Below are 12,202 nucleotides of genomic sequence, written 5' to 3'. Positions count from 1 at the left end.
TGGCTTCTGTCTTAAGCTCACATTCTCTCACACTTTCCTGGGTCACTTTCCATGGAGGGAGACCAGCTGCGATATTAGAAAGACACTCGGGAGCCTACAGAGCAGCCCACATGCTGAGGACCTATGGCATTCTATTGAAAGCCAGTGAGGAACTGAGGCCTGCCCATATCCACCATTTCCAGATCACTGATGCCTCGGCCACAGCTTGAGTGCAATTTCAGGAGAGAGACAGAACCAGAATCCTCCAGCAAAGGGCTCCTGGATGCCAGATCCACAGAAATTGTGCACAATAAATACTGGTTCTTTTATGAGAAAATGATGTAAAAGCTGCTAAGTTTTGTCCATAATTTGCCACACAGCAATAATTACACAGGAGGAATATTTGTAAAAACTAGTGTAAGGCTACTTATAGTATCTATTTGCCTCCATTTTTGTGAATATCCACTTTATGTACTTGTTTTATGAGATGCCTCCCAGAGCTAATCAGGGATGCTACATAACACATATACTATTTTACCACCCTACAATCTGAAATGTTTTAGATCTTGAAATACAACCAACCACAAGCGTTTCAGATTAGGCACGGTTCAACCTGTATTCATTTTCTAAAACGCCTTTCCTGATTAACCTCACCTTGGCATAAAAGAAACAATTCCTTGTAAGAATTTCTTTACCTCTTAAGAATCTCTGCCACATAAGGCCAACTTGATTATAAATTGTCCCATGTTATGCTCTTTTGTTTTATAAGTAAATGTTTGTCTTTCCATCTGACAGTTAAACTTCTACAAGCAAGAGCTCTCCCTTTATTTCATTACCCCCACCAGAAATCCTGAATGCTACTGGGTACACAATAAGCGCTGAATATATTCTTGTAGAATTGAGTTCACAAATCCAAAACTACAATTACAGTCCCATAGCATTGGTCCAGACCCCAATATACCCTCACACCCAAAACCTATTTATCTTCAAATAACTACTAGAGAACATGATGTAAAAACAGTGTCTGAAAGAAAAAAAAGCTGGCTCTCTAAGGAATTCTGGAAAATTTGCACATCCTCCAAGTGCCCTTATAAACAGCAGCAGAAGCACAAAATAATCATTATCAAGGGAGAAGATCTATTAGCCTCTTGATGATGGGCCCATCTGAAACCTTTCAACAAAAGAGCAATTTTATCTTTCTGCTTTCTTCACTGCACCCTTCCTCAGGCAATAAGAAAGGTCACTAATCAGTTTTTAATTTTGTTTCCTGGAGAGATAAGCAGCATGGAACTTTAAGAACTCAGGGAAAGGGCTTTACAAAATAAAGACGAAGGAAACACTCAGTGATATAAGCTCTAATACTAAAAATTAAAATGCAGTGCAGTAAGTACCATTCTGAAAAGAAATTCCACACAAGCGATCTCTTAGGTAATTTTTTTTTAAAGCTTCCCTCGACGAGAAGACATTCTCCCTCATAGAAACAGGAAGAGTTCCACAAATCCAAATGCTAAGACTGCAGAAGGTAACAGGAACAGATCAGAGGCTGAGAAGCCTTAATTTAAGGGCTGGGGTGAGGAGAAGAGAAGGGGGAGTTAGGAGCATGGAGGGTGATTGGATTGGCAGTGAATCTACATGATGTTCAGTAAATTCTGACTTCTGCCTGTATGATCAGTTCTCAGTCAGTCCCTTCCATGCTGCAAAGAAACGGAGTGAGTGAACACCAAAAAAAGAATCAGGAGAAAAACTAGAGAAAAGAGTCTAGGCCCACGTGTTGGGTCTCTGTTCCCTCCCCTGTCGAAAGTGTGGGCTGGATTAGATGATTCCAAATGTCCATGTCAGGTCTAACTTTCTATCGTAAGTGAAATCCAGTCTGTTGTAATTATGTCAGCTCTTCCATGCTCTCACCCTCACTGTCTGCTGCATTTTAGGCAGCATCGTGGGGCTGAATTAACTGAGGATATAGGACTGCATGCTTTGGTGCAGAGGATCAGACAGTAGAACTACTGGCCAAAAGCATGAGTGGCTGACAGGAAAAAGCAATGACAAGCAGAAATGAGTTCATATGAAACATTTTGCGATGCTAGGGTATTATCTAGATTCTGAATGCTTGAGATTCTCTTGACAAAGGGAGCTGTAGCTCACACGTCTATTGGGATTTTTCAAATGTTTGAATACTACTGACTTTTAACGTGCAATCCAGAAAAGACTGTAAAGCTTATATTATGCCAGTTTTGATACCACTAAGATTTGCTACAATTTCCCTCAGTCATAGAAGATTGCAGTCCAATTCCATAAAGCCACAGCTGCTCCAAAGGCTTTAACCTACAATCCTGCTAGAAATCCCCAAAGTTCAAGGCTGAAAGGAAGTCATGGAGTTGGGAAGAGTGTGTGTGTTCAGAAGCAGTCCTCTAGCTGTCTACGTTATTTCCTGTAGGAAATCAGCGCACATTGCACTCTAACATCTGCTAAATACGTTTCAAGATAACAGATGAAAATCCATGCATATTTAAATGACATTAATTTTTCTAACATCTTCACGTCAAACCTACCAAAAAAATTATTCATAAAACCTAATGCAAATACCCTTTTTTCCAGTCTTCCACCAAGTGATTTACAGAAAAAGCCACAAGAACCAAAAGCAAATCCTCAACAGAACATAAATAACAACACTCAGAGTTTGTAAGGAAACATTTTGAAAATCTAAATATTCAAGCACAGTTTTAAGTTACAAAAGCAATAGCAGCAGCATGACTAAAGCAATCCTTCAATCAGTCTTGTAACAAATATTTACTGAGCACCACCATGTGCCTGGCATTCTTTTAGGTTCTTGAAGATTTAACAGTGTGCAAAATACACAGTGTCACTGCTCCCAGGAAGTTTACAAAAAATTTTTCTCAAAATATTAAATGTTTTAACTAGGAATGTTTTCTCTGTTGAATTACCCACATCTATATTACTAAGGAACTAGTAAAAATAAACAAGATGCATAAATATAGTCATGTAAATCAATGGGATAGAATTGAGAGCCCACAGATAACTCCTCACATTTATTGTTCATTGACTTTTTTTTATAAGGGTCCCAGGACAATTCAATGGAAAAAAAAATCGTCTTTTTAACAAATGGTGCTGAGACAACCGGATATCCACGAGCAAACAACGAATGGGTCACAGACCTAAATGTAAGACCTAAGGCTATAGAAATCTTAAAAGAAAACGTAAGAGTAAATCTTCAGGCCTTAGGTTAGGCAATGGTTTTTCAGATATGACACCAAAAGCACAAGAAGAAAAAATACATAGATAAATTGCACTTCATCAAAATCAAAAATTTGTGGGTATATAAGGAACACTTAAAGTATAAAGATGACCCAAATGGGAGAAAATATTTGCAAATTAAAATCTGATAAGGAACTTGCATTTGGATTTTTTTTTAAATTCTTATACTTAAAAAGACAAACCAGTTTTAAAAACTGGCAAACAATGTAAATAGATACTTCTCCAAAGAAGATACAAAAATAACCAATAAGGCCAGGTGCAGTGGCTCATGCCTGTAATCCCAACACTTTGGGAGAATCAGCTGAGGCCAGGACTTCAAGACCAGCCTGAGCAACATAGCAAGACCCTGTCTCAAAAAAAGAAAAAAAGCCAATAAGCACAAGAAAAGATGATCAACATCGTTAGTCACCAGGGAAAAATTCAAATAACACAATAAGATGCTTCTTCAACACTCAATAGGATGATAATAATAAAAATGACAGATTTATAACAAGTGCTAGTGAGAATGTGGAGAAATTAGAACCCTTATACAAAATGATGAAGTTACTGTGGAAAACAGTTTGGCAGCTCGTCAAACTGTTAAACTTTATGACACAGCAATTCCACTCTTAAGTATATACACAAGAGAAATTAAAACATTATTAAATTAAATGAGAACATATGTCCATACAAAAAACTTGTACATGATTCTTCAGAGCAACATTATTTATAATAGCCAAACAGTGTAAATAACCATCAACTGATGAAAGATAAAATATAGTATATCCATACAATGGACTATTTTTCTGCAATAAATAGACAAAGTACTGATGCGTGCTACATTGTGAATGAATCTTGAAAACATTACTCCAAGTGAAAGAAGACATTCACAAAATACTACGTATCATATGAACCCATTTATATGAAATGTTCTGAATACACAAAGCTATAGACACAGAAAGATTAGCGGTTACATAGTGGTGGGGGTGTGGGGGATGGGAAGTTGGAAGGAAATGGGGAATGACTGATAACAGGTATGTAGTTTCTTTCTCCAGAAATGAAAACCTTATAAACTTGATTGCAGTGATGGTTGCACAATTCCATAAATATATGAAAAACCACTGAATTGGACAATTTAAATGGGTAAATTGTACAGCACACAATTTATATGTCAATAAAGCTGTTTTAAAAATTAAATAAGAAATTGAGAAGGCTACTATAAATAATGTTGCTCTGAAGAATCATGTACAAGTTAGACTCCCGTTAGGAGTCTGGATCAGGTGAAAGGGCCAAACTAAGTCATAAGCAGTGAGGATGGCAGAGAAAAACCATCCTCTTTTTTGACAAGCTGCAATTAAGGCAGTAGAGGTTCCAAGCCTGCTTCTCAAACACAGGTCTGATGAAGGTCAACATGGGTGAGTGATTTAACAACTCAAATGGTTTCTATGGGCTAGCTCAGCAACCTGATCCTCACTCATGCACACCACTGTTCTCTAAAGAAAGCATTTTCAAATCAACCTCTGGAACACTGTCCCCACAAGCTGAAGACTAGGCATTACTAAATATGCTTTCCTAAGGGCTCAGAAGGTGTCATTCCTAAACAATACACTGCAGCAGCATGTGGTTCCCTCTGCAGTCTCAGTTGGCTGATTCTGTCTTTGCCATCTGACCTTTTGGGTATTGTCTGTCTGAGCTATCGCTCAGCACTTCTCCATTTTCCTTGCCTGTCCCCATATCCCTTGTTCTAACTTCCTCTTGTCATGTCAATATTCTCTGCTGGAAAACAAACTTCTCACACATTTTGGAAGGGCTGCTGGGCCTTTTGTGTCTTCAGTGATTATCAGGACAGCCTCTGGAGGAACCATTCCAGCTCCTGAGGAATCTCTTTGCAAGAGTGTTTAGTTATAGAGAAATGGATTAACAATAGGCAACATTAAGGAAAAACGACTATTTCACCTAAAAAAAGAGCACAGGGAATACATACGTGGCTCAGGGGACACAGGAATGCAATCCACAGTTTTAAGAATGGTATAGACACTCTAAATTGAACTTACAAAGCTTTTGAGTCACAAAGTAAACTGACTAGTTCCTGAATTTAGCACACGTAGTCTATGCCCAGGACATGTGATAACAGGTGCCTGGTTTAATCTTAATATATGAAATGTAGAAACAAAACTTACAGTGCAGAAACAAATGGCAGTTAGTCATCACAACCCAAAGCAGGATGACCAGGAGCGATATGCAGGAGCTTCAGATGTGACTAAATTTGTCAGAGATAAAGCTGAATCAAGGCAGCCAATCTCAGAAAGGCAGGAGCCATAGATGCAACCAGTTTCATCTCTGACTTGTCATGTTTACAAACAGGACTGCAGACAAATGCACTTTGCATCAGAATGAAAAACATAATTTTTTCATAAAAACCCAATATTTAACTTATTTACGCCATTTTTTCCACTAAGCCTTAGGGCAGTGTCAGATTAGGTTTATGTAGCTTCAAGAGTAAGACAGGTGGTTCAGCAAGATTAAAAATTACAGTGCTGGTTTACAACCGCATAAACCCCCACTGTAAAACCAACCAATATAGTTCTAAGACAGTTTAAAGAATAGGAGACAAGGAAGAAAAGTCACTCAAATGTAAGGATCTATTTTCCATTCGGGAAATATGCTCTTCTTCCGAAAGACTCAGGTTGAAAGGGGAGCATTAAATTTAAAAGAGAAAGACTTGGTACTTACAACATACAAAAATGGTGTGATTAGTGTTTTCTGAAATAGCTGCTAGTCAGCTTTTCAATGTACTGCATGCATTAAGTCCACTGCACCATCTCATTTTCTACCCATTATCAATATAAAAATTAGAGTATCTTGGCAACAGATTTTTCACAGTGTGATTCACTTTATTCTAGGGTCTTTTCTAGTAAAAATAAAACGGCAAAGGAACCCCATTATCTAGAAGATTTTCAATATAGCCTATTCCAACACTCCACTCATTCTTCTCTCAAATTATAGTTAATAAGCATCTACTACATGAAGCATACAGCTCTGACTCCTGGGGATCACAGGTAGGAGCTCACAAGCTGCTGGAGGAGACAGATGTGTCCAGAAATAATGCATGCAATGTGACAGTCGCTGTAACAGGAATGTGTAAGACACAAACAGGCACCTACCTCTGCCTGGTCAGGCAGAAGTGAAGGTTGCCTAGCAGATGGGACACTTGATTCAAGGATGGTTCAGCTAAGGATGTGTTTAGGGAAAGACAAAAGGGGATACAAATCTCATGCATAAAGTCTCAAAACAATCTGGAATATTTGGGAAACTGTGAGTAGTTTCTGCATACCTAGAGGGCAAGTCACCTAGACAGGCAGGGCTGGATCAGGTAAGGAGCTAAGTCAAACAATGCAGTTTGGACTTTATCTCTAGGAAGGAATGGGCCACTACAACAAGGGGAAAAGGAGGGGAGATGAAATAAAGTTAAAATTTTCCGGGGGCTTATCACATGCAAAACAGCATGAATGTAGAAGGTGAATACTGTACATCATTTCTCTCCATTTTACAGATGGGGTAACTGAAACTCAGAAAAGAGTCAGCTACTAAGTAATTAGTGGTGCCAAAATTTAAACCCAGGTAATCTGACTCGAGAGCCTATGCTTTTAATCACAGCAGGTATTGTTCTGTGTATAAAGATATGAAGCAAGTGTAAAGATATTTGAATATGAAGCAAGATAAAGATACCATATTGTTTTCACTGAATATGAGGTAAACAACTCACCACTCCAAAAGAGAGGGAAGTAAAGAAAAAATACAAGGCATCTAAAAGTTACCCTGCATTCAACGTAGAAACTGTGCAACAAAGACATAAGAACAAAGGAAGCTGCTATCCTCTATGATAGTGGTTCTCAACAAAGGGTGATTATACCCATCAGGAAACATCTGGCAACATCTGGGGACATTTTTGGTTGTCATTATTGGAAAAGAGGTTCTACTGGTATCTGGTGAGAGGAGGCAGGGAGTGTTGCTAAGTACCCTACAGGGGACAGGATAAATTCCCACAGGGAGTTTAAAATAGTTCAAGCTTACCAATACAGAATTCAAGAACACACACAGTAACTGGATTGCAAAAAGTGTAGTTCGCTATCAACCAAGAATACCAGAAAGACAGCCATAAGCTATTGGAGGTAACAAACAATGCTTTCCCCCTTAAACAATTATTAAATCACATTCAAGTCATGGATGATAAAAAAGCATTTTTAATTTTTTTTTTCAAGGAAAAAATTTACTGTAAAACTGAGGGGCTATTTATACATAGTTCATCTTATGCAGCCAGAACTTGTATGTCACATCTGAATTTTAGAAAACTGGATGTGGTATGGAGGAAAGACACTTTCTAGCCCAGTCGCATCTAATTTAATACCCGATCAAGACCCATGGTGAATTTTATGTTAAATGTTGGTGTGTGATTACTTGCTTCAACCTATGTTTATATGGTTCCTGACTCAGTAGGTTCACTGGCTGATACCAAAAGATATGAGTATTCACATACAAACTTAATATAATTTGTGAAACTATTGCTTTTCATTTTTTTCCAGTCTTCTGAGATATTTTATTTATTGGTCCAAATGGAATGCAAATTATAATTTTTGGTAAGTGAGATGCATAGAATTTAAGCCTTTGCCTTATGATTGTTTTTCTAGCTTATTAGCAAGTTTCTGATCAAAGCATCGAAACTGACTCACAGTATTCCCTCAGGAACCTCAGGATGATTGGGAAGTAACATAATTTAACAGTTAATGGATGAATTATATACTTTAACTGGGCGAATTGTATGGTATATCTTAACAAAGCCATTTAAAAGAAGTTAATGGAATTTTCATCTTACTGTCATATTGGTTTCATTAATTTAATCAATATTCACAGGGAAAAATGAGCACCTAAATATTCATCACACTACTCAAAGAGGATAAAATCTTGCCAAAATTAAAATACTAATCTATTTCATATTTTGTAGCAGCAATTTTGAGAATTTATAAGCAAATCTTGAGGTTTTTTTTTTTTTCCTAAAAATCTTTTGCTAAACAAATGAAAACCTAGAAAACCAGTCTGAGCCACATTCGAGTTTTGCTTTGTAAGAGAACAAAAAGAAAGTCATCTACCTCCCTTAGCACAGAGAATTAGAAAGGACACAACAACAGTTTCCCAGAACAAACATTGCTCAGACAACTGAGACCAACCAAAGCAGAAATCCTTACTTGAACAAACCAGAAAGATAGCAGCAAAAAACAAACAGCTAAAAGCTATTGTAGGGCTCAATACATAACCAATAGCTCGCAGCTTATATAAACTTGAGTTTTGAAATCTTAGATAAGGTTCAAACTGTGAACTGCATGAATACGACTTTCTGCTGTCAAGGAGAGGTTGTCCCTAAAGCAGGTAAAAAAGTTAAATACCTGTGTAACATTAATAGGAATACAAAGATACTGTTTTATTTTTCCGGTATTTTTTTTAATAGAAAATTATTTTCCATTTAAACAGAAATGAAATATTTTCCATTTAAATGATATTCATCTTACCATATAAGATGAGTAACTGTCTTCAGGCTGAAACACTTTTCATGGTGACATTGATTTTTTTCTAACATCGATTAAAAACATCTAAGTTGTAGAAAAATCACTTTGTAATTTTTCTATTTGTAATTTGGTGCTTAAACAAATCCAAAGATTGTTTTTCAAAATGACACACAAAAATAATGTTTACCAAGATTCTCTCATGCTTCTTCCACCTTAACTTGCTATAATTAATCTTTTCTAATTCACAGTACATTATTTTAACAGTAACACAAGCAAACTCTCAAGCAACCATTTAGGAATCAGTAAAACTACTTCTAAGAGATGAAATATGTGCACAATTTTAATGCAAAATTAGCATCTTCATCTAAGAATAGGGATAGCATAATCACAAATGTTAGAAAATGCTTTTGAAGAATAAAGATTTTTCCAGTTAATTTCAGAGAAAAGTAGGCTAATTGATGCTATTGCTTAATTTTGACTTTAATTAGTGATAATCAAAATTACCAAGTATACTATCTCCTGGAAAAACACCATAATGGTAACTATGGGTTATTAACTGTTTACTTTTCCATTTACAATCTAAAGCATAAGTTAATTTTATGTAATTAATGCAATATGCATCAATTGTACCTATGCACCATTATATATGAAGGTTAGGAAAAAGTTTAAAAGGCATATACAGAATAACATACACGTGTTTATCCAACGTTTGAATACCATCTACATGCAATATATTTTTCATACATTATACCATTTATAAATATGCAAACATATTTAATTTAGTACACGCCAAGGATAGGTAGGTGTTTAACACATACATACATTTTTATGGTAGCAAAGAAGATAATGTGGTTAGCTTTCACAGACAACATCTGTGTTACACACATGGCCATCAAAATAATTGTGGCATGCTTTTGTGACAAGGACAGAGGCCAAGCCTGTTGTTAAATGATTATTTCCAACGAAAGCCTGCTGAAATTATTGTTTAGTTATATGGCCTGTATCCAAAATAACAATATTATATAGTTGCTGTTGCCTTTGACTCACTCACCAATTTTCAGCCTATTTGTAAAACAAGATAAGCACCACTGGGTTATAAAAAATAATTATGGATCAGGGTTTTTGATTCATGTTACTCTGACAAAATTATTCCATTTGATCCCAAGTCCTGGCTGCTCTCTTGACAGAATAATGTACACACTCTACAGCTGACAGGCATGACTTTCATGATTAAATAGGAAGCTCACATTCCAGATGACTTTAGAGTCCAGATAATTTAGACTTTGCACTTCAAAAAGATTTCTTTGTTGTCTTAGTATCTGATCATCGGTTCCCTTTTTCCAATTGTTTCTATCTCGACACCACAAAGAATCTATATATTATCTAGAATTTAGGATGTTTTTGTGATTTTTGCCTATTTTATTCAGTACACCAAAGAATGTAACATCATCTTGTAAGTTACAGTATTTTCCTGATTCCATTGGGTGGGCAAGAGGAGAAATATTTTGGAACATAAAGAAAAGCTAAAAATACAAAATGTACATTCTCCCTCAAAAGTGTATTTTATCGGTCTTGAAAGGAAACCCCATAGGAGAATCCAACTGAATGCTGCTTGTTATAATTACTGGGGAAACAATATTCAAAACAATCTCCTAAAGGAAAGAGTTAACAGTCTTGTAGCTTTAACCGATAATTTTTCCACTTTCTCTTGCAAAAGAATTACACCTATGAAATTGGAATTCTGTGCACTAAGAATGGCAACACCAACGCTGAAACTTTTAGCCAAGAATAGTTATCCTAGTGTGCGTAAAACCACATAAAAACTGATTCACAAAAGGAAATGTCCAGGGCCTACCCCATTAAGATAACTTCTGAGATGAAGAGACTAAGAGAGGATACTTGGCAGCCTGATCTCTATTTCTCAGAAGGCCAGCTATGTCAGAAGCGGGGAGCTGTTTCCCTTCACGCGACTCAGCCGCTGCCTCACCTAAAATGCCTTGGTGATTTAAAACTGAAAGAGAAACGTAAACAAAACAACAAAACGCTTCGGATTTAGGTCTCGTTTACGTAGTTAACATTGTTGTAAGAGCTAAACAAGCACGCAGGCGCATTGGTCAGGTTGTCACTATAAACATAAACACCTTCTCAACAAATGTATGGAAGAGGAGCTCTGCTGGGCTCTGCTACTTTTTTGCTTGGGTTCTCTAGGTTAATGTGTTGATTCCATTTTAATGACCCACAAACAGGAGGAGAGTTATTACTGGGTCGCTTTGAGAGATGTTTACTTAAACGTGGGGATAAACCGAGGTAGCTGTAGAAAGAGAAAATGTTTTCCGTCCAAACGTAGCATTACCCAACTACAAACCCACGCAAAATAATCACAATTACCCGTTAATGTGTTTCAATGAGTGAACTAGTTCACTTTCCTAACTACACTATCCAGGAAAACGCCTTCAACAGAACCGAGGGAAATCGTGCTTTCCACGCTGTGGTGGGATGCAGCCGGTATAACCTATTCTGCCTTCTTTGAGAGCTGCGAGGGACCCAGAGGCTTTTGGAGAAAACGTTTGGGCAAGAGTTTTGGGTTGCTGCTGGGAGTTGGTGTGTTGAGTAACCTCTGAGACGTCAAACTCAACTTTGTTTTTTGAAGGAACTCAAAGTTAACTCACCCTGGCACGTCCACCCTCTCCCTGCCCGCAGGGGACAGCGGCCTCTCCTCCCCACCGAGCAGAGACGCGGCCGCCGCCCTCGACCCACCGGTGACCGTCCTCAGACAAAGCGGTGGACCCCCGCGCCCGCCCTGCCGCCTACCCCCGGAACGCGCTCCCGGCCGCACCCACCTTGATACCCTGCTGCTGGGTGGTGAGGGTTAACTTGGATTCATCCAGGAGCAAAACTTCGCAGTAAAATTCTTCCGGAACAGCGCAGAAACAGCCCATGTCGGTTGTGGCCGTCTCCAGCCAGGCGAGAAAGCTGCCACCCAGGCGCCCAGCCGCCCCTCCCCTCAAGCGCGATGCATTAATTTATTGTCCGCGCCTTGGCGAGGGCGAGAGGAGCAACTCCCGGCGGGGTCCGGGTCCGGGCCGCCTAGCCGCCCGGCGGGGCGGGAGCGAGGAGGGCGGAAAAGCCCGGGAGAGTCAGCGCCCGGGAGCCGCCGGTGAAGCGCCTGAGGAACTAGGCGCCGAGGGCGGCGGCGCGTCCCCGGGCATCCTGCGGCTCGGGTTCCTCCGAAAACGGGGGCGCGGGGCCCCTCCTGCAGTCCTGAGGACGACAAAAGTCTCCTGGCAATGGGGGCAAGATAGAAGAAAAGGGAGGGACGGAAATTCGAGGCCCTCCCTGGCCTTGGAAGCCCCTGGAGGCGCTGCGGCTCCGTCCAGCCGCACGGATTTGAGCGCGGCCCCGACGTCCGG

The 12,202-nt window shown here is 38.9% G+C and overlaps 1 protein-coding gene across 1 annotated transcript in view; it reads right to left on the bottom strand.

Moving 5' to 3' along the window:
• The window catches only part of EPB41L4A (erythrocyte membrane protein band 4.1 like 4A), a 263,329-nt gene extending 251,361 nt beyond the window's left edge, over positions 1-11,968 (bottom strand). The window contains exon 1 of the mRNA XM_017527203.2: positions 11,633-11,968. Within this exon, the coding sequence (XP_017382692.1) occupies positions 11,633-11,731 (99 nt within the window). The 5' untranslated portion in view covers positions 11,732-11,968. The remainder of the gene's footprint in view (positions 1-11,632) is intronic.
• Positions 11,969-12,202: the final 234 nt, after the last annotated feature.

The sequence above is a fragment of the Cebus imitator genome, unplaced genomic scaffold, assembly GCF_001604975.1.
Source record: "Cebus imitator isolate Cc_AM_T3 unplaced genomic scaffold, Cebus_imitator-1.0 Scaffold46, whole genome shotgun sequence".
Classification (NCBI taxonomy): domain Eukaryota; kingdom Metazoa; phylum Chordata; class Mammalia; order Primates; family Cebidae; genus Cebus; species Cebus imitator.
The sequence above is the reverse complement of the archived record's forward strand: the minus strand, read 5'-3'. Positions and strand labels throughout refer to the sequence as shown.